The sequence below is a fragment of the Uranotaenia lowii genome, chromosome 1, assembly GCF_029784155.1.
Source record: "Uranotaenia lowii strain MFRU-FL chromosome 1, ASM2978415v1, whole genome shotgun sequence".
Classification (NCBI taxonomy): Eukaryota; Metazoa; Arthropoda; class Insecta; order Diptera; family Culicidae; genus Uranotaenia; species Uranotaenia lowii.
In genome coordinates this window covers 106,477,905-106,503,633 of record NC_073691.1, presented here as the reverse complement: position 1 = coordinate 106,503,633, position 25,729 = coordinate 106,477,905, and the positions used below count along the sequence as shown (strand labels likewise).

Sequence of the window (25,729 nt, the reverse complement as noted above, 5' to 3'; positions counted from 1 at the left end):
TGTGTTGATTGTGGATGTACTGGGACTCTGGATGGTCGATGTTAGGTATGTGGTCTAGATGATCGTAGTTGATTGTTGTCTCTGTGGGAAAGAACTCGGCAGGGTTTGTTGTTGGGGAATAAATTTCGTGGGTACTTGCCGTTGAGGGCAGGTTCCCCGTGTCAGCTGTTGCAGTGTCTGATTCGTGATGTGACAAGATTGCGTTTACTGCTGAGGCTGACACGGGGGAGTGCCTGATTGCTGGATTCCGGCTTGGAGTCTGGTGAGTAGTTTGACTTGAATCTGGTTCGTTGAAAATTCGTGTACCAATTTCGTTGCTGGGGTCGTTTTGCGTTATTGTAAAGGTGGCCTGGTCTGCGGTGAATGTAGTGTGATCAGTCATCGTGGTCGTTGTCGTCGGATGTATGTCCTTCGGAACTCAGCATGATGTCGTATTCAATTGGTTGTTCAGCGTGGGGGTTTTTCGATGTTTTATCGTATTCAGCTGGAGGAAGCGTTTGCGAGCTCCGTTTCCTGCTCATGCTACGATTAGGATATCGTTGCGAGTTTGAAGTGGTCTGATTCTGTGGAATTTTGTGAATGATTGCCGAGGTTCTTTTTCCTGAATCTATTCTAGATACACGGGTTTTTGAAGCTGTTTCCATATTGTCATCAGTTGGTCTAATGCTCGTTTGGCTACTGCCAGATGGTTCTTGGTTAACTTTGAGGGCTGCCTGGTGGAGAACTTGTAAAGCTTCGAGTTGAGATTTGAGTAGCGCAAAGTCTTTCAGTTGATCTCTGAGCTTCTCGACTTCTTTTTGGAGCAGCTTAATTTCTCGGTCCTTGTCGGAATGTTCGTTCAAACGACTCTGAACTTTGCTTGAGTATGAACTTTGAGAGCTTGTTCGTTCAACTTCGTCTCGGGCTTCTCGATACGTAACACCTTTGTCAACTTTAATACGAACCACTGCTTCCTCCTTTCGGAAGACCGGACAGCTTTTGCTGATCGGTGAGTGAGCGCCTTTACAATGGTAGCAGTACTCTGGGTTCGGACAATCCTGATCCTTGTCGAGCTTGTGTTTTTGTGAGCATCTGAAACACACCGCTTTGCTCGTACAATGCTTACGGGCGTGGCCGTAGGCAGCGCAGCTGCGGCACTGTAGTACGGACGGATAATACGCACGAACACTGATCCGTAGCATCCCAAAGAGAATATGGGTTGGCCTTTTGGTCCCTTTAAAAGTTAGTATCAGGAGAGGTGTGTTTTTGATCAGACCGGTTTCTTTATCTTTGTTAGTGATCCGTTTGACAGCAGTAACTCCTTCTCGGCTAAGTTCATTCAAAAGATTCTCTTCACTGTATTCTTTGGTGTCAGGTTCGTAGACCACGCCTTGCGTGAAACTGTAATTTGGGTGGTCTATCACTTCTACGCGGGTTCGATCTTCATCCACAAGGTGAGTCATCTTGCATAGTTTTGAATATATTTCCGGTGATCGTGTTCTCAAAACGTATCTACTTCCTTTCGCTTCTTTAACGGCAGAAACTAAGTGCCGATTTCCGTAGCCGACGATTGCTTCCACGGAACGTGAGATGAGAAACGGGTTGGGTGGAAGAGTTGGTTGATCATCAACCTTTTCGGAAACTGCACGTAGGAGCAGTATACGGAGGATACCATCGTTATCTTTGTTGGCCATCCATGATGGAAACGAACCTCTATCATCTGGTGGGTCTGGATCCCTGCCTGCCATGGCAGTGAGGGGGACTACCCAACAAACATTTTTTGCTGAACAACCGCTGAAACATTGTTTAGTTCTAATTTTAAATCAGCTATCTTGCTGAAAGAAGGCAACCCAAATTCAGAGAGAAGCTGCTGTTCAGCCCTTAAACATCGAGATCTGGAGAAATTAATCAGCGAAGATGACATGAAACCACATGAAACGTCAATTGACGGAGCAACAAAAAAAAAACAAAAAGAATGCTGACCGATGTATGTCCGATGTTTGCCAGCTAATTTTCCCCTCTCGTGTTATTTTTTCTTCATTTGAACTTGTCTCGAACTTTTAACCTACGACTTGTTGGTCTCATGCCGCAGAAGGCAGAACCAACCATGCATTCTGCGAAGGAACAGAAAAGTGTCGCTCTTAAGCGACCAAAATATTTCTCAACCAAAGTCAATTTCATATGAAGAAATTGAAATGGCTACGAGAATTAAAATGTAAATTTTCCGGCAATGCCATTTTATCATGCAAAATGAGAAATTTCGAATCATTAGACGATTCACAAGATAATTATGTTGATTCGTCATGAATAACAAAAAGTTTGATATTGCTGAAAGACGCTTTCGAAGCTACCCTTGTACAGCTGACGGTTGTCAAATTTGAAGGTGTCAAAAATGGTTGGACAAAGGCTGAACGAGTTATTCTTCAGCCAATTTTCCCCTACTTTCTATTGGCTGAAATAAAACTTCCTTATACGCTGAAACAGCGCTGAAATATTTCTTTCTTCAGCAAGAAAGCTGAAACAGCAATCAGCACCTCAAAACAGCATACGATCAGAGAATTGGCGTTTTTAATCAGCAAAAATGTTTGTTGGGTATTTCACTCAGTCCCAAAGAGTGTCTTTAACGTTTCGGTATAACTTTTTGACACTTTATCTTTTGCTCGGGTCTCCACAATACGTAAACAACCAGAGTTCGTGAAATTTGTAACCGGTTGGTTACAAATCGTTTGATTTTTGTCTTCTTTTGTAGTTTTGAATGTTTAGCTCTAGAAAATTCATGTTCCTTGTTGAGTCTGACACCAAGATAGCACCACAGTAGGCTACATTTTACTGCTGGCTGCTGTCAACTAACAGAGGAGGAAAGGAGGAATATTTGGAAAATGAAATGAAAAAGCCGAAAAGGAAGCTTGCTTCCGTTTTTCGAGTCTCTTCTATATCAGGCGTCCGTGTGTGAAGTCTAGTCCCCGTTTAGTGTTGTGAAGTTCCAAGGAATTCGCCCGGAAACGCCGGTTGGCTTCCCCACGGCTCGGCCCGCAGATCCTTGTGATCTCGCGCCTAATCGTAATAGGATCATCATCTTCGTCCTCGGGTTCTGCGGATCCCTAATTATCAAGGAGGACTTCCCTTCTCGGCCTGTCCGGATACGGGGCACTCTCGTGGGCAGGCCGATTAAAAGCCAAAGAAGGAAGACGCCTGCAACGACCGAGTCCAGCAACGCCCGCTGGCGCCGACGGTTTCGGCACCCCGTCAATACGCCAATACATTGACGGCCCTCCTGCTTCCGGAACTGGAATTCTGGAACCACGACGTCGCGACGCAAGACCACCAGCAGCACAATCACGGTTAGTTAAACAATTACACGCCACACAAGACACAGAACATTGTTTTATACACACAGACAACACGCCACAAGAAAACGTTAATAAAAATCACAATTAACATGAAATTTCCGATTTCTGTATTTTACCGGTAAGAGTCCTTGGTTACCCAGTAGCCAGCCGGCCCTGAGGTTCCGTACTCTTGAGTACCTTGCCTTGGCTGGTCTAGCCGCTGCTTTTCTATCCGTAACAAATGGCACCCAACTAAAAGTCCGCGAAAGGTAACCAAGAGACGACCGCGTAGAATACAAAAATCTAAGGATTTTTTCTGACGGGAGGTGGCAGGGATTCGTGCGATCCACGAATGGCTGTCGCCGTACACCCATCAATTTAGTGTAAAAATGTGCTTGATATGATGTTTTGCGTTTGGTAAAGGTCTCGACCAGAAGAAGGACCTTAATAGTTTTTCAAAACCATTTTTCCCACTGAAGAATTCGATGGTTTTGGTTGTTCGCGTCCTTAGATAAAATCTATGTTGAGTTTTAATGTTGTAGCAGAGCATAATTTTATTTTAACATGTTTTTTTTAATCGAATATTATGGCAACACTTTTAACCCACACCTGTTTTCTTTGTAGCATATAAAAGCTGTCACTACTAACCAGTCCGCTTAATCAAAACAAACATGGTTAAGCGGAAGAGATTCAAAGTGAAATATGAGCCAGTGGTGTTTCAATCAGTGGACTACGACGCTGACGATTCTGATTGCGATGGGTTAATGGAAATTCCGTGTCCGGTTAGTTCATCGCATCCTAATTATCCAGTTCAAATGCTAGCCGCAGATTTGAAATCATCGCTGACTTCATTGAGTAACCTGAATGCTCAGGGAAAGCTAGCGCCGAAGGATTTGGTAAGTACTCGGAAGCTCATGCACGCTTTGCAGCACGGTCTTCAGATCTTGTTGAAGGATGCAGAGACGAGATACTTACCGATCATTGGTACTTGCGAGTACCGGCAACATGAACAATTAAATGATGAACCTAAATCAGTGTTTTCAAATTATGATTCAATTACCATAAATTCAAGTCCCGATTCCTGTTCTCAATCTTTGGCATCAATCGGAACCGCATCAAAACTTCGCCAACCCGGTTCTGTATCTGGATCTGAAATAAACGGATGCTACTGGAAACATAATCCTCCGAACAATCGTAAAGCGGATTACGATTCTAGTACATCCGTCTGTGTCTGGTAGATGCTCGTTTAAATCCTCTAATAGAACAATTCAAATATGCAAAAGTCAGAAAGAAATCATAAAATTATCAATCAATTATATCAATTATCAAATTCGGAATATTAAAAACGGCTGAAAATTGGACCTGTGATTTAGGAATAAGGAAAGACACTGTGATATACATGTTTCGTAAACTTTGTTGTTATTTATTCAATTTATCTGTTTGTTCTTTTTAATTCTTCAAGTTTATTTATTGATCACGGATGGCTAGGCTTAGATGGATTGGTTATTCGGACGGCTTTCCTGGTGCAATTTTGTATCCATGGGAGCAGAAGAGAATGGACGAACCTATCTAAATCTGGTCACCCGTCTCAGTAATGAACCTAGAAAAAAAAAGAATGAAGAGATATAAATTCATTAACAATGTCCAACATAAATATCAACACACCCACGCAATAGACTAGAGTTGCAAGAACTTTGCTAGTCGTCAAAGGTGGGGTGTTTGAGTTACACAAAAAAAAAAAATGTTCAACCAATTGGTACTGACCTCAAAAATTAATCTTGGAATCCATAGCGGCACAGGCAACCGCCGACGATGGAAGAGGAAACCCGTTGTGGCTCTTCCATGGTGCTTCGATTTGCGGTGTGTTCGCGAGGGGATTGCCCACCGAGCATTGGCTAGCTCTAAAAATGAAGAAAGAAGAATCACTCTAACCATTCAATGATGGTAATTACTTGTTTCATGTACTCACCTATTTTATCTTTCGCCGCAAAGGTTTTTAATATGGTGTTTCGGGATCATTTTCCGGTTCGCTGCATGTCTCTTTTAATTCAAAAAGAAGACATTTTGCAGCAACCAACCATTCCCAAAATTGTACGACGATCGTCAACCTGGAAAGAAAATAAAATATATAAATAAATAAAACCCTAACACGTCCTAATGTTTATGAAAACATACCTTAACATATCGATGCAAGGCTGCGAAAATCCGTGGTCGTAAATTCTGTAGAATAATTGCACGGTTTCAACATTAATTGGAGTAAACAATAACACGCATCGGTATGTAGTGACAGTTCGATATGACGCCTGTTGATCTGTCATGTTCATGATCATCATCATGATATTGCCCGCCAGCAATTTGCCCGCTAGTGAGGATCATTTTGAAAGTGATCTACACCCAAAATAATCTGCACGTAGCGGCTACGTGAAAAACTACATAATTTTTATCCAATAGATTTTCACGTAGCTTCTACGATTAAAACATGTGAACGCGCCCCTAATAAGAATTGGTGCTTCATGAATGTCATCTAAAATTTACGTGAATTTAAGATCGTTGCGATTTGGTTGGAAGGTGGAAGTTACGTGAAATAAATTTAGTGTTGAGGTGTTGTTTAAATCAGTTGTATTGTTTCTTTCACTTATTCATACTATTTTTTATTTCGAAAATCAATTTTAATAAAATATCAACCATAAATTTACGTAAAATTATTTATTTATTTATTTATTTATACTCACTATAATGATAAAATAAAATAACGTCTTTCTGTGACCGAGGCATGGGTCGTTGTTGTTACGAGGTACTGGTCGCGGAATATTTCACCAGAGACTGCAAGTTGCCATATTGAATCCGTTTCCACTGCTGCTGCTAAATCGAAGCAATTGTTTTGCTGTGCCTGTAAGGTTATAGTAAAAAGTTAAAATTGATAATGATTTTGCCTCCTGCAACCTTAACTTACCGGTAGACGCATCTAAGGATCACCAGTTTTGCCACCTCCGACCTCCCATGGAAAGCCCTGAATGCCTTGGTCCTCCAGCCGCTGCAGGATTGTGGAAGGCATCTTGACTGCATACTGCTGCTGGTTGGGTTAAATACAGCTGTAATGTGAGCAATAACTTAATCTGTATTTAAATTACCTGTGAGATAAATTACGGCCTTTACGGTCCAATCCATCCCGATTTAGAATGTTCCGATTAACGAAACAGTTTGTGGTGACACAAGTAAACAAAGACTTCGGAATGGCCCAGTGCTGCAGCCGTGGGTCGTTTTTCTTCTTATAAGAATCGCGAGCTACACGATCGTTAAAAAAGCTCAAAACGGATTTCAAATCATCAACATAGACTTTACGTGAATTTCATGGATCGTCTATGTGGAAGGAAACAAGTTATGACAAAATCACATAGAATCGATTTGATGCAACAAAATCTTCATTTACGTGAAAAATCCCGTAGAAAAAATTTCTAAATTATTTTGGGTGTAATTCACAAATAGGGTACTGTATGTATTTGTGTTGTAAATAGGGTAGTGTAATTTTGCAAAATTATTGTTGTAATGTTTATTAATTACCCGCATGAGCCAATACTGTACGCTGAATCCTCCGTATCATTCTATTCTGATTACATTAATAGTAACGTTCGATTTTGCATCTTGGCTAAATGTGCCTTTGCTTGAATGGATAAAATATTATTCCCGAAAGATATGATGAATATTCTTAGGAACAAAATGATTAATTTTGCAACGCAATCAAATCATAGAGAACTATTTTAGAAAGATACAATTAATGGTCTTCCGAATTAATTGAGTATTTTAGCAACACGCACACACTTTTTCGCTGTCACATCAACACGCGTGGTCGAACTTCGTAAAAAAAGTTTCTCCCGGATGAGGTCGGGAAAATTTTATTATGAGACTCGTGCAGTTACGAAACTGGAACCGGAAGACGAAGGCTTCGAAGAGTAATACAAGGAAATATGAGGGTAAGTAAAATACTTTTTTGTATTCATAGTGGGAAACTGAAATTGTCTTTTTTTTATTCTCAGAAACAGGCTGGAGGAAAAATCCGAAAAAGACTTTTTCTTCCGGAGATAGGAACCAATGCAAGGAAAAGCATCACTACCCGCCGACCACTGTAGCAGCAGCGCATTAAGAACGGTTAGGCAGTGTTGCAGCAGCAGGCTGAAATTCCTAAGTGCCGCAGCGATGGAACATCCGGAAGCTTCCTGCAAACATCCGCGGAAGGTTTGTTTTTTGATTATTTATTTTAGAGGAATAATAAACTTTATATGAAATAAAATGAATAAAAGTACATTAAACCTTTATTAATTTTTCCCGGAAATCCGATTGCAATTTATAAAATTAACAAAATCCCAAATTGGATTTGAATCTTTCCATTACTGGGTGACGACATGCTCTATCGTTACATTTTTATGAGAGGATCATTAGATAAAGATAACACGAATGATCAAACCGTTTTAGAACGAGTAGAAAAAAGCAAAAAAAATGAATGGTTACTCTACTTAACGACCCGTTCGCTGTAACGTAAAGTGCGTCCAAACGATTCCATGTCATGGAAAAAAGACTACCTTAATCGTACATTAATAATCCAAAACTATAAGGCTAATCTTTCGTGTGTCTTAGGAAGAAGATAATGGAAATCGTTATTGTATAATACTGGTTTATGCGGGTAGTACGATCGATCGTTTAAGTGTTGCGCAACATAGTGATAAGTATTTAAGTTTATTTTAAAGTGTTTTTTTTTAACTAGTGCTTGTTGAATTAAAATTATGTTGATTTTGGTGAAACAAATAAAGTGAAAATTGAAAGCTTGATTGTGCATGTAATTACAATAGTGATATAAGTTAAGTGAATAGTTTTAGATTATATTTGTGATGCACGTTTAAATGAATTTAACCTGTTGTGTGTTATTTATTACCACGTTTGAATTTTTATTTAATGTGCGTTTTCAAATATGACCTGTGATATTCATGTTAATTTATTATTCTCTAGTTGTAAGATACTTTTAATGATTCGTGCACGTTTATTTATAATTTGGCCTGTTTATCATTTATTTATTTATTTATTTATTCACCATAGTCTTAAAATAATTTTAATTTTCAGTGCACGTTGAATTAAAGTTTGTTTTATATATTATTTTATGCATGTTTAGCCCTTAAGATGCATTGCAAAAATAAAAAATTAAATTATGCTTTGTCGTTTTAAAAGTAATCTGTCTGCCACTATTCGATAAATGCGAAGGATTGTTCGGGAAACAAAAAAATGCAAAACACTTCGTATTTTCACATTTTTTCATTGGAGTGGTGGATAGTGTAACCGGTTGGTTACAAATCGTTTGATTTTTGTCTTCTTTTGTAGTTTTGAATGTTTAGCTCTAGAAAATTCATGTTCCTTGTTGAGTCTGACACCAAGATAGCACCACAGTAGGCTACATTTTACTGCTGGCTGCTGTCAACTAACAGAGGAGGAAAGGAGGAATATTTGGAAAATGAAATGAAAAAGCCGAAAAGGAAGCTTGCTTCCGTTTTTCGAGTCTCTTCTATATCAGGCGTCCGTGTGTGAAGTCTAGTCCCCGTTTAGTGTTGTGAAGTTCCAAGGAATTCGCCCGGAAACGCCGGTTGGCTTCCCCACGGCTCGGCCCGCAGATCCTTGTGATCTCGCGCCTAATCGTAATAGGATCATCATCTTCGTCCTCGGGTTCTGCGGATCCCTAATTATCAAGGAGGACTTCCCTTCTCGGCCTGTCCGGATACGGGGCACTCTCGTGGGCAGGCCGATTAAAAGCCAAAGAAGGAAGACGCCTGCAACGACCGAGTCCAGCAACGCCCGCTGGCGCCGACGGTTTCGGCACCCCGTCAATACGCCAATACATTGACGGCCCTCCTGCTTCCGGAACTGGAATTCTGGAACCACGACGTCGCGACGCAAGACCACCAGCAGCACAATCACGGTTAGTTAAACAATTACACGCCACACAAGACACAGAACATTGTTTTATACACACAGACAACACGCCACAAGAAAACGTTAATAAAAATCACAATTAACATGAAATTTCCAATTTCTGTATTTTATCCGTAAAAGTCCTTGGTTACCCAGTAGCCAGCCGGCCCTGAGGTTCCGTACTCTTGAGTACCTTGCCTTGGCTGGTCTAGCCGCTGCTTTTCTATCCGTAACAAATTGTTTCACAGATTTCTCGAATGAAACTAAATAATTAGCTTTGTCGCGAATATAATCGATCGGTTATTGATATCTTCAACAAAATGCTGTCAAGGAGAGCAATTTTCAGCCTACTTTTCAATACTTTGAACGATAAAACTTTCAGCTTTAAAGATCGCGTGTGTACACGAGTGGGTACCCGATCAAAACTGTATGGTCATGATGATTTCATCATAATTTCTATTACAACTAGCGTCCGCATAGTAATTTAGACATTGTGGCACCAATTCATATCAACAAAATACTACGCACATGGTACTTTTGAGAACAAAACATTATTGACTCAAAAACATAAGTGCGTATGATAATTTTACCATGGTAAACATTCTTGTTGTTTGTACTAATGAAGAATCATCAATCATCAAACCCGTGAGTAAACAAACAAATTTTGAGCTGCTTTCAAGTTTCATAACTTTGAAATTCTTTCCAGATCATCGAGAGAACACACTGACATTGACCGACGTGTGTCGGAAGTGTGAATTTTAATGTTTTAAATAATGTTTTAACGCATGCATGCAAATAAACAAACAAATATACATAGTAATTTTACTTTTTAAATCAAGCTCCTCACGCATACTAATCTTTATCATAACACATACTAGTTTCATCATGAAACATATCAATTTTACTACACTGCAAAAAATCCACCCTTTGAATGTATGTTTCCTCACACATAAGGTCTTCAAAACTGCTCTACGCATATATTTCATATACTTCATATTATCATCATATGTCACACATAAATTGTATATCCATAACATAAAGTTTATGATATTGACTCATACATTCTATGATTTTCGTCTTTGAAAATTTCCGTGTTTTCAAAATGGCCACCCTGAAGAAAAAGTTGGTGTGCCCTTTTAAGTGTCATTTCAAACATTTCAATTGGGTAAGTATTACTCTATTATAAAAAAACATCGATTATTGATCTCTTCTAATCTCCCCCACAGGAAACCAAGCCCTGACTACTGAGGCAAGGACGTCGGCCTAGTGTTGATCGAAGCCGTCGATATTTTTCCATTCGACTGGAACAATCGTTTTAGCTGCTGATTTTTCGGTGCGGAATTCGCGTTTCTGTGCCAATGGAATACGAACGCGAGACATGTAAGTATAAGGCTTAGAATTTTTATATTTATTTTCATTTAAAATAAAAAGTTCAAAAACGTTTCGAACCATAATCTTACTTTTTTTTTATTTCCCTCCGAAAACCAATTCGGACAAAATAAAACGTCTTCAAGTAGGCATGCACGTAAACGCCAAGATGTAGGCAGATGTTTGAGTGAAATGTAGGCTTATAATATTTATGTGTGGGATTTTACTTTTATGTGACGCATATAAAAGTCATAATTTTGTATTCTATATGTGTGGACACGTTATTTTCAAATGGGAATCACATTGCAAAAATCTATAAGGCTAACACATATCCCCAATATGTGGATTTTTTGCAGTGTAGGTACAAAGTAAAACAATGCATCGTTTCATTGACAGTTTTACTAAAACGCAGTCGAATTTACTACGCGCAGCCAAAACTAACACAAAGTAAAATTACTATGTGCATGGTAATATCAAGACCAAAACATTATTGACTCAAAAATATGGTTGCGTGTTGTTCATTTAAACCACGGATCTAGTAATTTTACTATGCTTTTTTTTTGTGTGAAGGGGCCACTGTGGGCTGAGGTTTGTTGTTACGATGTCTAATGCTGTGATGTGTAATGTAACAAACAATAATAGCCACTGTGGGCTGAGGTTTGTTGTTACGATGTGTAATGCTGTGTTGTGTAATGTAACAAACAATAAGAGCCACTATGGGCTGAGTTTTGTAGTCATGATGTCTAATGCTGTGTTGTGTAATTTAACAGACAAATAATAGCCACTGTGGGCTGAGGTTTGTTGTTACGATGTGTAATGCTGTGTTGTGTGATGTAACAGACAAATAATAGCCACTGTGGGCTGAGTTTTGTTGTTACGATGTGTAATGCTGTGTTGTGTGATGTAACAGACAAATAATAGCCACTGTGGGCTGAGGTTTGTTGTTACGATATGTAATGCTGTGTTGTGTGATGTAACAGACAAATAATAGCCACTATGGGCTGAGTTTTGTTGTTACGATGTGTAATGCTGTGTTGTGTAATTTAACAGACAAATAGGGGCCACTGTGGGCTGAGGTTTGTTGTTACGATGTCTAATGCTGTGATGTGTAATGTAACAAACAATAATAGCCACTGTGGGCTGAGGTTTGTTGTTACGATGTGTAATGCTGTGTTGTGTAATGTAACAGACAAATAATAGCCACTGTGGGCTGAGTTTTGTTGTTACGATGTGTTACGCTGTGATGTGTAATAAAACAGACAAATAATAGCCACTGTAGGCTGAGGTTTGTTGTTACGATGTGTAATGCTGTGATGTGTAATGTAACATACAATAATAGTCACTGTGGACAGAGGTTTGTTGTTACGATGTGTAATGCTGTGTTGTGTAATGTAACAGACAAATAATAGCCACTGTGGGCTGAGTTTTGTTGTTACGATGTCTGATGCTGTGTTGTGTGATGTAACAGACAAATAATAGCCACTATGGGCTGAGTTTTGTTGATACGATGTGTAATGCTGTGTTGTGTAATTTAACAGACAAATAGGGGCCACTGTGGGCTGAGGTTTGTTGTTACGATGTCTAATGCTGTGATGTGTAATCTAACAAACAATAATAGCCACTGTGGGCTGAGGTTTGTTGTTACGATGTGTAATGCTGTGTTGTGTAATGTAACAGACAAATAATAGCCACTGTGGGCTGAGTTTTGTTATTACGATGTGTAACGCTGTGATGTGTAATAAAACAGACAAATAATAGCCACTGTAGGCTGAGGTTTGTTGTTACGATGTGTAATGCTGTGATGTGTAATGTAACAGACAAATAATAGCCACTGTGGGCTGAGTTTTGTTGTTACGATGTCTAATGCTGTGTTGTGTAATGTAACAGACAAATAATAGCCACTGTGGACTGAGGTTTGTTGTTACGATGTGTAATGCTGTGATGTGTAATGTAACATACAATAATAGCCACTGTGGGCTGAGTTTTGTTGTTACGATGTGTAATGCTCCGTTGCGTAATGTAACAGACAAATAATAGCCACTGTGGGCTGAGTTTTGTTGTTACGATGTGTAATGCTGTGTTGTGTAATGTAACAGACAAATAATAACCACTGTGGGCTGAGTTTTGTTGTTACGATGTCTGATGCTGTGTTGTGTGATGTAACAGACAAATAATAGCCACTGTGGGCTGAGTTTTGTTGTTACGATGTCTGATGCTGTGTTGTGTGATGTAACAGACAAATAATAGCCACTGTGGGCTGAGTTTTGTTGTTACGATGTCTAATGCTGTGTTGTGTAATGTAACAAATAATAATAGCCACTGTGGGCTGAGTTTTGTTGTTACGATGTGTAATGCTGTGTTGCGTAATGTAACAGACAAATAATTGCCACTGTGGGCTGAGTTTGGTTGTTACAATGTGTAATGCTGTGTTGTGTAATGTAACAGACAAATAATAACCACTGTGGGCTGAGTTTTGTTGTTACGATGTCTAATGCTGTGTTGTGTGATGTAACAGACAAATAATAGCCACTGTGGGCTGAGTTTTGTTGTTGCGATGTCTGATGCTGTGTTGTGTGATGTAACAGACAAATAATAGCCACTGTGAGCTGAGTTTTGTTGTTACGATGTCTAAGCTGTGTTGTGTAATGTAACAGACAAATAATAGCCACTGTGGACTGAGGTTTGTTGTTACGATGTGTAATGCTGTGATGTGTAATGTAACATACAATAATAGCCACTGTGGGCTGAGTTTTGTTGTTACGATGTGTAATGCTGTGTTGCGTAATGTAACAGACAAATCATAGCCACTGTGGGCTGAGTTTTTTTGTTACGATGTGTAAAAGTGTGTATCTGAAACGAACAACATCATTAGCAGAAAAAATCAATAATCTGTATATAACCTGGGCCTTTTAATTAAATGAAGCCGATCTTGATGGAGAGCAAGAAAAACAAAATAACTTACTTGAGGGGTACAATTTTGATACCGGTTTACCTACAGTTTCATGTTACAAGTGCTTCAATTTCTTGGTAGATGGTTTACAAATCCGTCTCTGTAGGAATAGAATCTTGTATTGTCCTGAAATATATAATATCATTAAAAAGGTTCATCACGTAGAATAATAAACAGGTCAAACAATCATTGCTGATTGGACCATTGAGCTTATGGGTGGGCGTTGGTTTAAAGCCGTGGAACCAGCACCGTTGTTTTCCGTTTCACTAAAGCTCATATAGTGATCCGTTGGTACTTATGAGAGTTACATTGTGATATTTTACTATCAGAATATAGATTTCTCATACGACAAGGTAAACTCATTTATATAGAGGTGCAGATATAAATGAGCCCCCACCCGCGTCCACGGGATTTTCAGTCAAAGCATTCGTAATTTTTGCTATCGAAAGATAGATTTCAAGTCATTCTTATTTAAATTAGTATTTTAGTGCATTTTGTGGGGTTAAAATAAGGTATAACTAGTGGATGATACAATGCGAAGTTTTAATTACCCGGTTAATGTTGGTGTAAGGAAATTTATATTAGTAACAAAAAGGTCTAAGACAACTTTTCTACCGACCTTTCAAACGTTCAAGGTAAGGGTTTCATATAATTCATAAGATAACCTTGAACTAGTAAATTGATTGAGGGAAGGTTATTAAGTTTTAACTGATAAAAATGTCGAAAAATAAGTAAAGCTTTTTCTTTAACTTACAGCTACATCAACTTTTTATGAATAGACCATTAGTGGTATGAATAAGGTTTAGCAATTGCTTCGGCAGCTTTTACTTAGCTCGAAATCAAGCAAAGCAAAAGCCCAAAGCATTTGCTTAGTTTGGTATGAATAAACATTTGCTTAGCGGATGTGTACTAAAGTCTTAAGCCTAGTCCACACTAGGCAACATGAACTGCGATTTTTGTTATGAGACGAACTTTGTTGTCTGTTGTTGTTGTTGGAAACCTGAGACGGTCTCAGCGTCTCCCGAAGAAAATGGGAGACGCTGAGACCGTCTCGAGACGAACCGTCTCCTAGTGTGGACTAGGCTTTAGAACATAGCTTTTGCTTCGAAAAATAGAGCTATCCAACCAGCAGAATCTGAAGTTTTCTAAAGTTAAATGAAAAAAGACGATCAGAAAATTTAAAAGTCCGGCTAAAATAGCCATGAAGTCGACGGTGCGGATGGTGGGTGTAAGAACGACCGGAAAGTTTTTGGTTATTGCGTGCTCGTATGTTGATGTTTAAAGAAAAATGAATACATATTCGAATATAGTCAAACGACAAATGGCCTAACTTTAACATTTATCATAGCTCTCCCACACGTATTCGGATCGGGATAATTCGATGTATAAAAAATAGACAATAGGCGCGCATCTTAATTTAATTTTTTTTTTTTAATCTCAGAATTATAAAAAAATCATATAAATATGGAAGTCTGAATTATGTTTTAAATTATTACAATTTTCTTCCAACTTCAAGCCGGTTGGGACTTCTTCCACTCTAGCCGGAATTTTTAATTTAGAATATTTACTGATTGATTCGTTTAGTTTCATCTTAGACGAATCATTTCATACAACGACAGGAATATGAAAAAAAGCTGGATTATCACTCCGACTTTTCTTTATCCATGTTGAAAATGCCTTTTTGAATTGTATTGAAGTGTAATATTGCTAATTTAATAAATTCATGACATTGCTAAAGAATTTTTTATTGGAAAAGTCTGCTACCGAGCATGCTTAGAAAATAAAGCAATTGCTAGGAGATTTGTCGAGCGATTACTTCAGATTTGGGCTTTATTCATACCAAATTAGCTTGTTCTAAAAGTAAAAGCTCATGACAGAGAAAACAGCTGTCAAAAAAAACTTTATTCATATCAACCGAAGCAATTACTTTAAGCGACTGCTCGACTGCTCGATTTAGTTTAGCAAAAGCAATTGCTTTTTTCATATCACCTCATATGTATAATTTAATCGGGCATTGCAATATTGCACAGCTTATTAGAAAAGTATGAGACAAAAATACATAAAGCAATATTATTATATGTGACCCAAAGTAACTTCACCACAACCGTACAATTTAAAAAGGTAAGTGTGAATAAATTGAGGAAAACGCGCAAAATGTCTTTATACACAGATACTTTGTTTATCTGGTTCTGTAGCAGCACACCAATTTTTGATTCAAAATTGATTGAATTTATATAAAATCAAAGTAAGTTGTTATGTTGGAAAGGTTTTCAAATTAATCAAGCGCTTTAAAAACCCGAACCGTCCAAACAGTCTTAGAAAGGCAAGATTTTAAAGCATTGTACACCGGGCAAGCACAAACTATGACACTTAAAAGACTAACTTTCTTCTTTAAATTGTTTATTGATGCTTCAATAACATTTTCAGGAAGAAAATTTCCTTTTATCATTAGTTCTTTTCGGAGAAAAACGGACTAATACGCACTTAAAATTTTTCGTACTATCCCCGGTGCATCTTACACTGTAAATTTTTGCCTCGATTTCCAGCAAAAAAAATTGCTGGAAACGTTCAGCAATCCAAATTTTTGCTGGAAACCAGCAATCGGTTTTCGAATTGCTGGATTTTCCAGCATTCGGTTATGTGCTTGTCATTTTTGCTGAAAAATCAGCAATCGGTTTTCAAATTGCTGGACTTTCCAGCAATTGATCTTGTTTGCTGGAAAATCAGCAATCGAGTTGTCAATTTGGAGTTTGTTTTTGTTTCGTACGCTGAAGTAAGGTGAGATTCTATTTTACGAATTTAGGTTAAATTAATATAATTATTTTATTTTCCTCTATATTCTAGCAACCAGGCATCAAGTCAAGGGTAAGTTTTTATTGTACAGGTAGATATTCCATAGAAGATGCTAATCAAAACTATTTTTACAGGTGGCGGATGATCAACATTTTGGCACAAAGCGGCCACCCCAGAGCCGATGTTAGAAAGTTGTGAAAAAAAAATTTTTTTTTTGGAAAATAGACTAATCCCTTATTGAAAATGGGAAATTGTTTTTATTGCTTATTATATGCACAGCCAATATTAAACTTTAATTTTGAATTGAAATATAAATTTCATACTATATACTGCTGGTTGTGTTGAAAGAAATAGCTGGTTTCCAGCAATCTGGATTGCTGATTTTCCAGCAATTTGAATTGCTGGAAACCAGCATTAACGTTTGCTGTTTTTTTCAGCAATTGAAATTGCTGGAAAGTCAGCGGGACAAAAACCAGCAAAATTTTGCTGGTTTCCAGCAAAAAAAAAATTGCTGTGTACTCTAAAATCTTGCACCCATGGAACTTATTGGAAAGATTCGGTTTATGATAAAAACCGTTTAATTAAGTTCAAAACATTTCAGACATGATAATTGTTATCAATTTATCTTGTTACTAGCTGACCCGGTACGTGCGTTGCTACGCTTTTTAATAAATGAATTTGTAAATTAAATTTTTGGAAGAGGGTTTTCGGAATGAGTTTTGATTGAATTCGTTTGTTTGTGTTTGGCATTTATTATGGAATTCTATATTTTTAAATAATGTTTTGTGTTTAAGATAATATTTCATCTCGTATTAAACTGTAAAAAAATGTAAATTAATTTTTTTTAATAAAAATAATTTCATCTCTAGAAATACCTGTAAAGTAGTTGTTTTTTTTTTCACGGTAATTGTTCTGATCAGTCTTGGTTCAAATTGTCAGCACAGCTTTTCATTCGACGCTCGGTTATGCTTTGCTGTGTTCGATATATTACAGAAGTGTCAAAACGGCCGAGTGAGGAGTGAAGAGAGTGCTTGAAGGTTACTAAAATAAAAACAATAATAATTTCGATAAATTTGCGCTCCAAATTTTTGTTTTACCTTTATCAATGTAATGCTGTGGGATATGTTATATTCTTCGTTTTTCTATCTGGAGCATAAATAATCAAGTTGTTCGGGGATCCGACACGGGAGCAAGCGACGTACAATTGTCCGTGGGAAAAACATGGTCGTTCGAGATCTACTCCGCAAACTTCAAGGGACTGCCCTTGAGACTTGTTAATCGTCATTGCAAAAGCCAGTCGTACAGGGAACTGCAACCTTTTAAAATCAAAAGGCAGATCCGTTGGTATCATCGGAATACGTGGTAACAGAACGTCTTCTCCTTTAAACTTGCCATTCAAAATGGTTGCCTCGATGATATTATCCATCAATCTTTTAACAGCGAGCCGAGTGCCGTTGCAAAGCCGTGGGGGATTAATGTTCCGCAGTAGTATTATTGGCACACCAACTTTCAAAATCAGGACGTGTGGTGGCAAACCAGGCAAATCAAGAGAATTGAGGAACTCTGTCGGATAGTTCACCACTTCGTCAGTATTGGTTACTGTATCAACGGATTTGTAGGTTCTCTCATCTCCCTCGATAGCATCCTGAATGCTGTAATTAATAGCGTTTACGTCCTGATTTTTTGGAGCAAGGATTGCTCGAACGCTCAGCCACTGATGATTTTTGTGATTATGACCAATATCTGGAAACACCTTCGATATAAGCTGATCTTTGGTTGCCACAATTTCACAAAAATCAGCTGGAAATGTTATGCATTTTGTTGTTTCATCGATAGGCATTTTTCCGTTTCCAATGTCTAGTAGCTGTTTTGCAAACCGCCCTGCGGATGCGTCATTCAACAACTGTACACGCATATTAATTTTCAAAGTAAGTTTCTGAACATACGGCCATAGTATTGAAGACTTCAAGCATGCGTGCAACTCATCTGCTGGCGTTGATCGTGGGATAACTGGTAGAGTTTGACGGAAATCACCGGATAACAAAATTAAAGTACCACCGAAAAGCTCGTTGTTCCCTCGGAAGTCCCTAAGGGTATTGTTCAGAGCCTCGAGAGCTTTTTTGTGTGTCATGGTACATTCGTCCCATATGATGATTTCGCATGTTCTTAGAATTTTTCCCATTCCAGAACTTTTGCTAATGTTGCAAGTTGGAGCCTCGTTGATCTGTAAATTTAACGGTAGCTTTAATGCAGAGTGTGCAGTTCTGCCTCCGGCGAGTAAGGTTGCTGCAATGCCAGTCGATGCGATGGCTAACGCAATTTTGCGTTCCGATCGTAATCTTGCTAAAATGAGTGAAATCAAAAATGTTTTGCCTGTACCTCCAGGCGCATCGAGGAAAAAGAAACCTCCACTCTGCTCCAAAATTGCACTCATGATAGTGTCGTACACAGCACGTTGCTCTTCATTCATATTTCGGATATTTCTCTCAACAAATGAAGATAACTCTTCCGTATCATAGACTGTCTCCTGCCTCAGATCACGATCGAGAATGTTGTTTGAATCTCGATGCGGCGCTGGTATACCCACTTGAGGCAGTAATTTGTTAGCGATATTCAAACAAACATCTTCAATCGCAATCAAAGCTTCGTTGTATATGGATTGGCTAAATGCGATATCTGGATTTCGATTTTCCGATCTTACACGATGCAAGATGTCATCACTCATGGAGTCCTTGTGTTTTTCCCATAGTTCCTTAGGATTGGATGGAGAGCAGGTCGTCAATATGATCGCGAACAATGCACGAACTTGCTGAGGTCGAGCTGTATCTGCGGCGTCAGTGAGTGTAACGTCCCAGTGTGCATCGTTTTCTAATAGATTCATTTTCTGGCATGCTTCTCGAAAAGTTGCACATATTAGGCCGTTAACTGTTTTCAAATCATTGAAATTTCTGGGTCCTCGGACGTTTATTAATAACAATCGAAGATAAAAACATTCCGAGTTGGTAGGGTGAACAGTATACACGCGACCTAATGCATCGGTTGCATATAAATTTGAATAACCCGCAACTGCTCTACCTGGAAGTGAAGAGAGTCTTTATCAAAGTTAAATTTTAAACAAAAAACAGATTTACCTTGCTTACGACGCATGAACTTCTTAGTTGACGCATTCCATGTGTAGTATGTTGGCACTTCGGAGTACAACAATGTTCGGGCGAAAGTATCTTCTTGGCATAACGAAAAGAAGGCAGTCAACGTTGTTGAGGGTGGAGATATCACTCGATCTCGAGCAGTATTTGCAGTAAAATATACCCGTTGTCCATTCTCCAAGTGTACTGCCAAGTGGGTAACTGTAGGATGTCTTTCATGGATCGGAAAAGAAAAAATTCGCCATGCCGCTTCGTTGCTGCTGATATACCGTCCCAGCTGATATAGCTCAATTTCGTCCGAAGGTCCAGAAGTGTTTCTCACCTCAACCACAGCCATATCGCTCCCCTTGTTAACATATTTCGTGATATACTTGATAGACTTCACAGAGTTGCAGAACTCAACATTAATATGGGCGGCGAATGTTTTCGAGAGCAACGGCGAGTATGGTACGATCCAACGATTGTCGATCTCAATGCGCCCGCTAATTGTGGCAAATCGGCCACCATCTTCTGGTGATCTCCGACGATACAATGGATAACCATCATTGCCACTGATTGTTTCTGTAACGAAGGGTTTTGGGAATCTTTTGGTACATTTTCCATCTGTCATGCATGGTGAGTTCACGTTAAGTGTGCCACATGGACCATGAACCATGTTATTGATAACAATATCGAAAAGAAGCGGGTCAATATCTCGGTCTGGGATTTCTGCTGAGATGACTTGATCGATTTGATCTGGTGTTAGTTTAACCATTAACCAGATTAAAATGTGCGCATGCGGCAATCCTCTTTTCTGCCACTCAATCGAATACATCCAGCATCGTGTTTCGCCGAAGATGTGATGTTTAACGATGTAGTTCATGAACACTTTAAGCTTTTGTCTGAATACACGTGCAGTAATGTCATGACGATCTGTTGATGACTGACCGGTCATCAGAAGTTCTTTTATCTCGATCCACCTTGGATTGCAAGTGAATGTAATGAATAAGTCCGGTCTACCATATGCACGAACATATGTCATTGCATCTTGCGCGTATTCATGCATATGTCGTGGACTTCCGGTAAAGGTAGCTGGTAGTATGAAGGCTTTACCTAACTCATTGGGATCGATATTTACATCATTATTGATTGCATCACGTAAATGGATGTATTCCTCCGAACGCAACTTGCTTTGATTAAGCCTAATATATAGCAGCCTTTCAGATTCAATCTTGACGTACATATCAACGATGTATTGATGAAATAAAGCACGACATTTCAGAATATGATTTTCAACATTTCTGCGAATCATCAGTCGATATGCGTAAAAATTCATAGCGCTAATTTTTTTACCTGTTTCCTCGCCAGTCGCTGGATTTACCATTTTGATGTTGAAGTGGTAGCCATCTTCACCTTGCCAAAAAAGGATTGGATATTGCAATCCGTCATAACACCGGTTAGTTTCCGAGATGAACTGCACATCTCCTCCTCTACGATGCAAAACGATATCGCGTTTCTGGAATGCTTCACCAACAACGACGATCGCCACTTCGTCGATTGTTGGTGCATTATATTGGCGTTCATGTTGGCCAACCGGTGTTTTGTCAGCTCTAATCACAACAACATAGTCATCCGTTGGCATTTGATTGAGTGCAGTTTTGAACAGTTTAACCAATTGGTTATTCCGTTGGAAGAAAATTTCTAGGTCTGCGACGATTTCTCTATCCGTAGTCCTTACAAAACGACATCGTTGATCTGTTTGCTTCTCAATATTCCCCATAAAATAAATTTGAAGAAACGTGTGCTCTGTATTCGGCAATGGTAATAGAGATCGTGCCTGGTGGTATATTTGGCCTTGAATCTTGAAGGTTGGCATAAAGTTGTCTCGCACAATTCTGTCTGCCCCGAAGGACGTCATTTGGAAACACGAATTATACTTGCGAATGTTTCGTAAAAAATCTTTCGATTTTCTTGTGGCGCCCGAAACTAACGATAATAACGGCTCAGGAGGTGTAGACAATTCCGGAAGCTTCACTTTACCACCTGCGCAACACATTCCAGGTGACTCATTTGCGAACTTGAGGGCATTGCAGTATCGACACAATTTATCCATGTTCCCAATAGTCACATTTGGATGAAGGTGGTAATCGCTTTCAGGATCGTAACGGAATGCTGCATGTTTCAAATCAGCGTTTGGAGTTCTCCTAGCATGGCGCTCTCGATCGGCTACCCTTCTTTCAGTTCTTTGTTCACTGGACTCAGTGGAACGCATCTCTGTGTGGTGCTGTCGATCGATATTAAGCCTTGCTTCTCGGCTCTCACTGGATTCGGTGGATCGTGCAGCTGCACGGCGCTCTCGATCGGTTTGTTGTCTTGTTGTCCGGCGTTCACTGGACTCAGAGGAACGTTGAACAGCGTGTTGCTGCCGGTCGGAATCAAGCCTTGCTTCTCGGCTCTCACTGGATTCGGTGGATCGTGCTGCCGCACGGCGCTCTCGATCGGTTTGTTGTCTCGTAGCTCGGCGTTCACTGGATTCAGACGAACGTTGAACAGCGTGTTGCTGCCGGTCGGAATCAAGCCTTGCTTCTCGGCTCTCACTGGATTCGGTGGATCGTGCAGCTGCACGGCGCTCTCGATCGGTTTGTTGTCTCGTAGCTCTGCGTTCACTGGATTCAGAGGAACGAAGAACAGCGTGTTGCTGCCGGTCGGCATCAAGCCTTGCTTCTCGACTCTCAATGGATTGGGCAGATCGCGATACAGCATGACGCTCTCTGTCGGACGCCAATCTAACTCCTGAGTGTTCACCAGTCTCCGAAGCTCTTGCTAGCCTCATTTGTTTAGCTTTAGGTGTAGATCTACCAATTGAGGCTCTCTTTTTAGGAGGCATGCTTCATTGAAAGTATTAATTTGAAAGAAAGGAGTTATTGTTCGCTGCCTCGAAAGTTTAGTTCAGGTACGATAATGTGACATATTTTACACTATTTTGATAGATCACACCTTTTTCGAAGTACGCAAGTTTTACAGTAGGCAGCCCATACAATATCACTTATAAACACGATAAGTTTGTTCCGAAATTATCGAACATAGAAATTTAGCATGTACGTGACTCGAATTCAGTACACGCGATGTAAATAATTATAATCTTACATTTTTTACATCAAACTTCAATTCACAAATAATATAAGTTTCAAGTCAAACATAAAGATTAATAACACTGTCACCACTCGCAAGACTGTTCCATATGTTAAAAAAAAGAAGAGAAACGTCTTTACACATTTGCTGTGAGGCCATATGTTATGCATGTGTATTTTTGCCTATATACAGACCCCGTTCGTTTTTGGCAACATTCGATTTTGGCAACATTCGATTTTGGCAACATCCGATTTTGGCACATGTGCCAAAATCGAACGGTTTTTATAAGCGACATTACCTTTTAGTTTTATCTATAACAGGATCAACATAATTTAAACAAACATCAAAAATACGTTTTAACGTTCAGAAATGGTGATAAAATACAACAACAAAAAAAAGTTTTTTTAAAAATTTATAAAGTACTCAAAAATTACAAAAAGATGAAAAATTAAAAAAAAAATCAAAAACAAATACAAACAAAAGCCTAAAAATGACAAAATCATCTAAAAAATGATGAAGAATGACAAAACCAGCAAAAATGCCAAAAAAAAAGATTATAAACAACACAAAAATAGTGCAAAATACATCAAAACATGAGAAAACAAAATATAAAAATTTTAAAAATGGTCGGAAATAGACTTAAAATAACGTTAATGATAATAAAAATAGTTATTTTGTAAAAATAAGAGAAAAAAAATTTCAGATGAAAAACCGTTCGATTTTGGCAACATTCGATTTTGGCAACACAAAATGTTCGGGCATGTTGCCAAAAACGAACGGGGTCTGTATTGCCAACATACAAAAATGTTTCATTCAATCCTATCTTGATAATGTTAATCCTTCATTTCATAAATTTAATTTATTAATTTTCTCTAACAATTATTTGAAACAGTTAAAAATTGTAAGTGCATTACGAAAAGAAATGCTATTTTTTATCTTTTCTATACTATATCTGTTGCAAATTTTAACTACAACTATGTAACAAAGATCAAAACTAACGTCTGATACGGTTGATAATTTTTGTTAAAATAAAAAATGAGGCACAAATTTGCGGGTATAGTTCATATGGGAAAAACTTGATTTGTAATTTTTTTTTCATATGAGGCCCTCAAAGCCAAAGGGGTATAAGTGACAAAATGGTCGATTTTGAGTTAATGATGCCAAACGATTTTTCATATTTCAAACTATATTTGACGGTTTTTCAGATTTTTCGAATTTGATTTACATACTTTTATGTTCGAGAGCAAAACACAATTTTCGAAAAATATATGAAAAATGGCCAAACACAACAACTTTAAAGCGTGTTTTCTCAAAATAAACTTTCATACACTTATACCCCTTTGGCTCCAAGGGCCTCATATATGTTAGAAATAAACTTAATACAAACGTCTATAATGAAGAACTTACGTATAAACAGGAAAGAATAATGAAAAAGCACATACGGGACAGTCTGCCAATAGCGGTAGCTAAATTTTCTTAAAAAATTTGCTTATCATTTCTCACCACGCATAACATGCAACGTGGCAATTTCTTGTTTACGTGTTTAAGTTTTGTGATAAACATCTCCTATACGTTGAGACGTCAAAGTTCAACAATAAAAAATTAGCATATGAACCTTAGTCGACCAGTAGTGATAGGTTATCCGCTAAAGCAAACCTTAAACAACGTTAACCCGTTTATGAGTATAGTATAAATAAAATAAAGAAACGAAGCATAGTCAACTACAAATAAAAAATATGCTTATGCTAAAAAATAACGATGATAGTTGTGATGAAATTATTCCACTTCAGAAATTTATAGGTAGTTTACAATCTCATTCTTTCAATTTCTAAGCGATTCTTAAATAAACATCAATTTAAAATATAGCAATGAACCATGTACATCTAGCACAGAAATAAATCACAGAAATATATCTAGCAAAACAAAAAAAAAACATAATAAAAAAAGGATCATCGGACGATATTTTTTTGTTTTACTCATAGTTCCATTCCTTGCAATTTTTCATGTTGTTTTTAATCATTTTTTCCAACCCTACAATACTTTTTTTTAGCAGAACAATAAAAACAGTTAAAACATTATTCAACATAATGGTGTATTATGCAACCAAATGTGACGAACTTGTCATTTATTGATTGATGAAAACTTCCACTCACAAATAAAAATTTAGATAATTTCGTGTTTTAGATATGTAAAGGGATTAAGATTGTGAAAAATAAAAACAAACATAATTAGTAATTCGAAATACTTGTAGGTTTTGCTGAGTTCAACTTCTTCTAAAAGCCAGGCAAATCGTCACAAAAGAATATTTGCTATTGACTTGAAGGTAATAATCCTTTCCAAATGCAATACTGTTTACATCAAAAGAACACTCATGCTGGAATACAGGGTCAATGCTAAATTCTGATACTGTGACCAGCACTGATTGTTTGGAGCAGATCTATATGTATTCAATGGATCTGGAATTTCTTATCTGCATCTTTTGTGAACGGAAATGCGGTACAAACAAATTTTAACGTCTGTTTAGCAATTATGCGAAAGTTTTACTATCAATAAAATCTATACAGTATGGAACTTTTGAGCGAATAGATTAAAATTTTTTGGCATTAATATTCCATCACTTAAAATGATACAACGGTTCATTAATATAATTCAATTTCAATAATGCCAGATGGTAGATTTCTTTATTAGTTTCATAACATCCCACTAAATGGAAAGTGTTATGCGAGTAGAATTGTTATAGTCGTGATAAATCAAAATATGTTTACTTACCTCGTAAACGCGAAGCTAATTGGTTGATCCAATTACAATGCAATCAGAATTCCAGAAATTGGACACAATTTCTTGTGCGCGATAGTGGATTTTCGGCCGTTTTTAAATTTTTCGCTTTCACACTCAGCTGTTTGTTGTCGTAAGTTTACTCGATTGATTTTATTAAATTTTACCTTGTTTACATTTAGCAAATGCTCTCCGAGAATTGTTATACCGCAGAAGCGGTGTAGCAGTGAGACGTGGGAAATTGAGAATTTCGATATTATTCCACGTCTCACTGTGGTACATCAATAAATGACGGAGTTTCATTTTAAAATTTCCCTTATGGTGGC

At 38.1% G+C, this 25,729-nt stretch overlaps 1 protein-coding gene and 2 long non-coding RNA genes across 4 annotated transcripts; all 3 read right to left on the bottom strand.

Moving 5' to 3' along the window:
- Positions 1–4,719: 4,719 nt before the first annotated feature.
- On the bottom strand, positions 4,720–5,605 carry LOC129738581 (uncharacterized). The gene is made up of 4 exons (XR_008735576.1): positions 5,484–5,605; positions 5,278–5,416; positions 5,073–5,209; positions 4,720–4,908 (listed from the first exon to the last, which is right to left on the bottom strand). It is a non-coding gene; the product is annotated as an uncharacterized LOC129738581 (long non-coding RNA).
- A 434-nt stretch (positions 5,606–6,039) lies between these two features.
- Positions 6,040–6,690, bottom strand: LOC129750055 (uncharacterized). 2 transcript variants are annotated; one of them, XR_008738277.1, is made up of 3 exons: positions 6,440–6,690; positions 6,262–6,381; positions 6,040–6,198 (listed from the first exon to the last, which is right to left on the bottom strand). It is a non-coding gene; the product is annotated as an uncharacterized LOC129750055 (long non-coding RNA). The 2 variants fall into 2 exon arrangements; XR_008738287.1 differs by having other exon boundaries at positions 6,262–6,378; positions 6,440–6,687.
- A 10,783-nt stretch (positions 6,691–17,473) lies between these two features.
- Positions 17,474–21,609, bottom strand: LOC129737764 (uncharacterized). Its single transcript, XM_055728926.1, has 3 exons — positions 21,488–21,609; positions 19,503–21,229; positions 17,474–19,446 (listed from the first exon to the last, which is right to left on the bottom strand). Exons 1-3 carry the CDS (start codon positions 21,607–21,609, stop codon positions 17,474–17,476), a joined length of 3,822 nt encoding a protein of 1,273 aa, XP_055584901.1.
- Positions 21,610–25,729: the final 4,120 nt, after the last annotated feature.

Excerpts from the sequence above, each read along its gene's own strand:
- LOC129737764 (XM_055728926.1), bottom strand. The coding sequence starts at position 21,609 with ATGGATAAATTGTGTCGATACTGCAATGCCCTCAAGTTCGCAAATGAG. Across the intron at positions 21,230-21,487 it reads CCTCCTGAGCCGTTATTATC|GACTACGGATAGAGAAATCG; the intron begins GTTAGTTTCGGG and ends TCGTTTTGTAAG. Across the intron at positions 19,447-19,502 it reads GTTCATGCGTCGTAAGCAAG|GTAGAGCAGTTGCGGGTTAT; the intron begins GTAAATCTGTTT and ends CTTCACTTCCAG.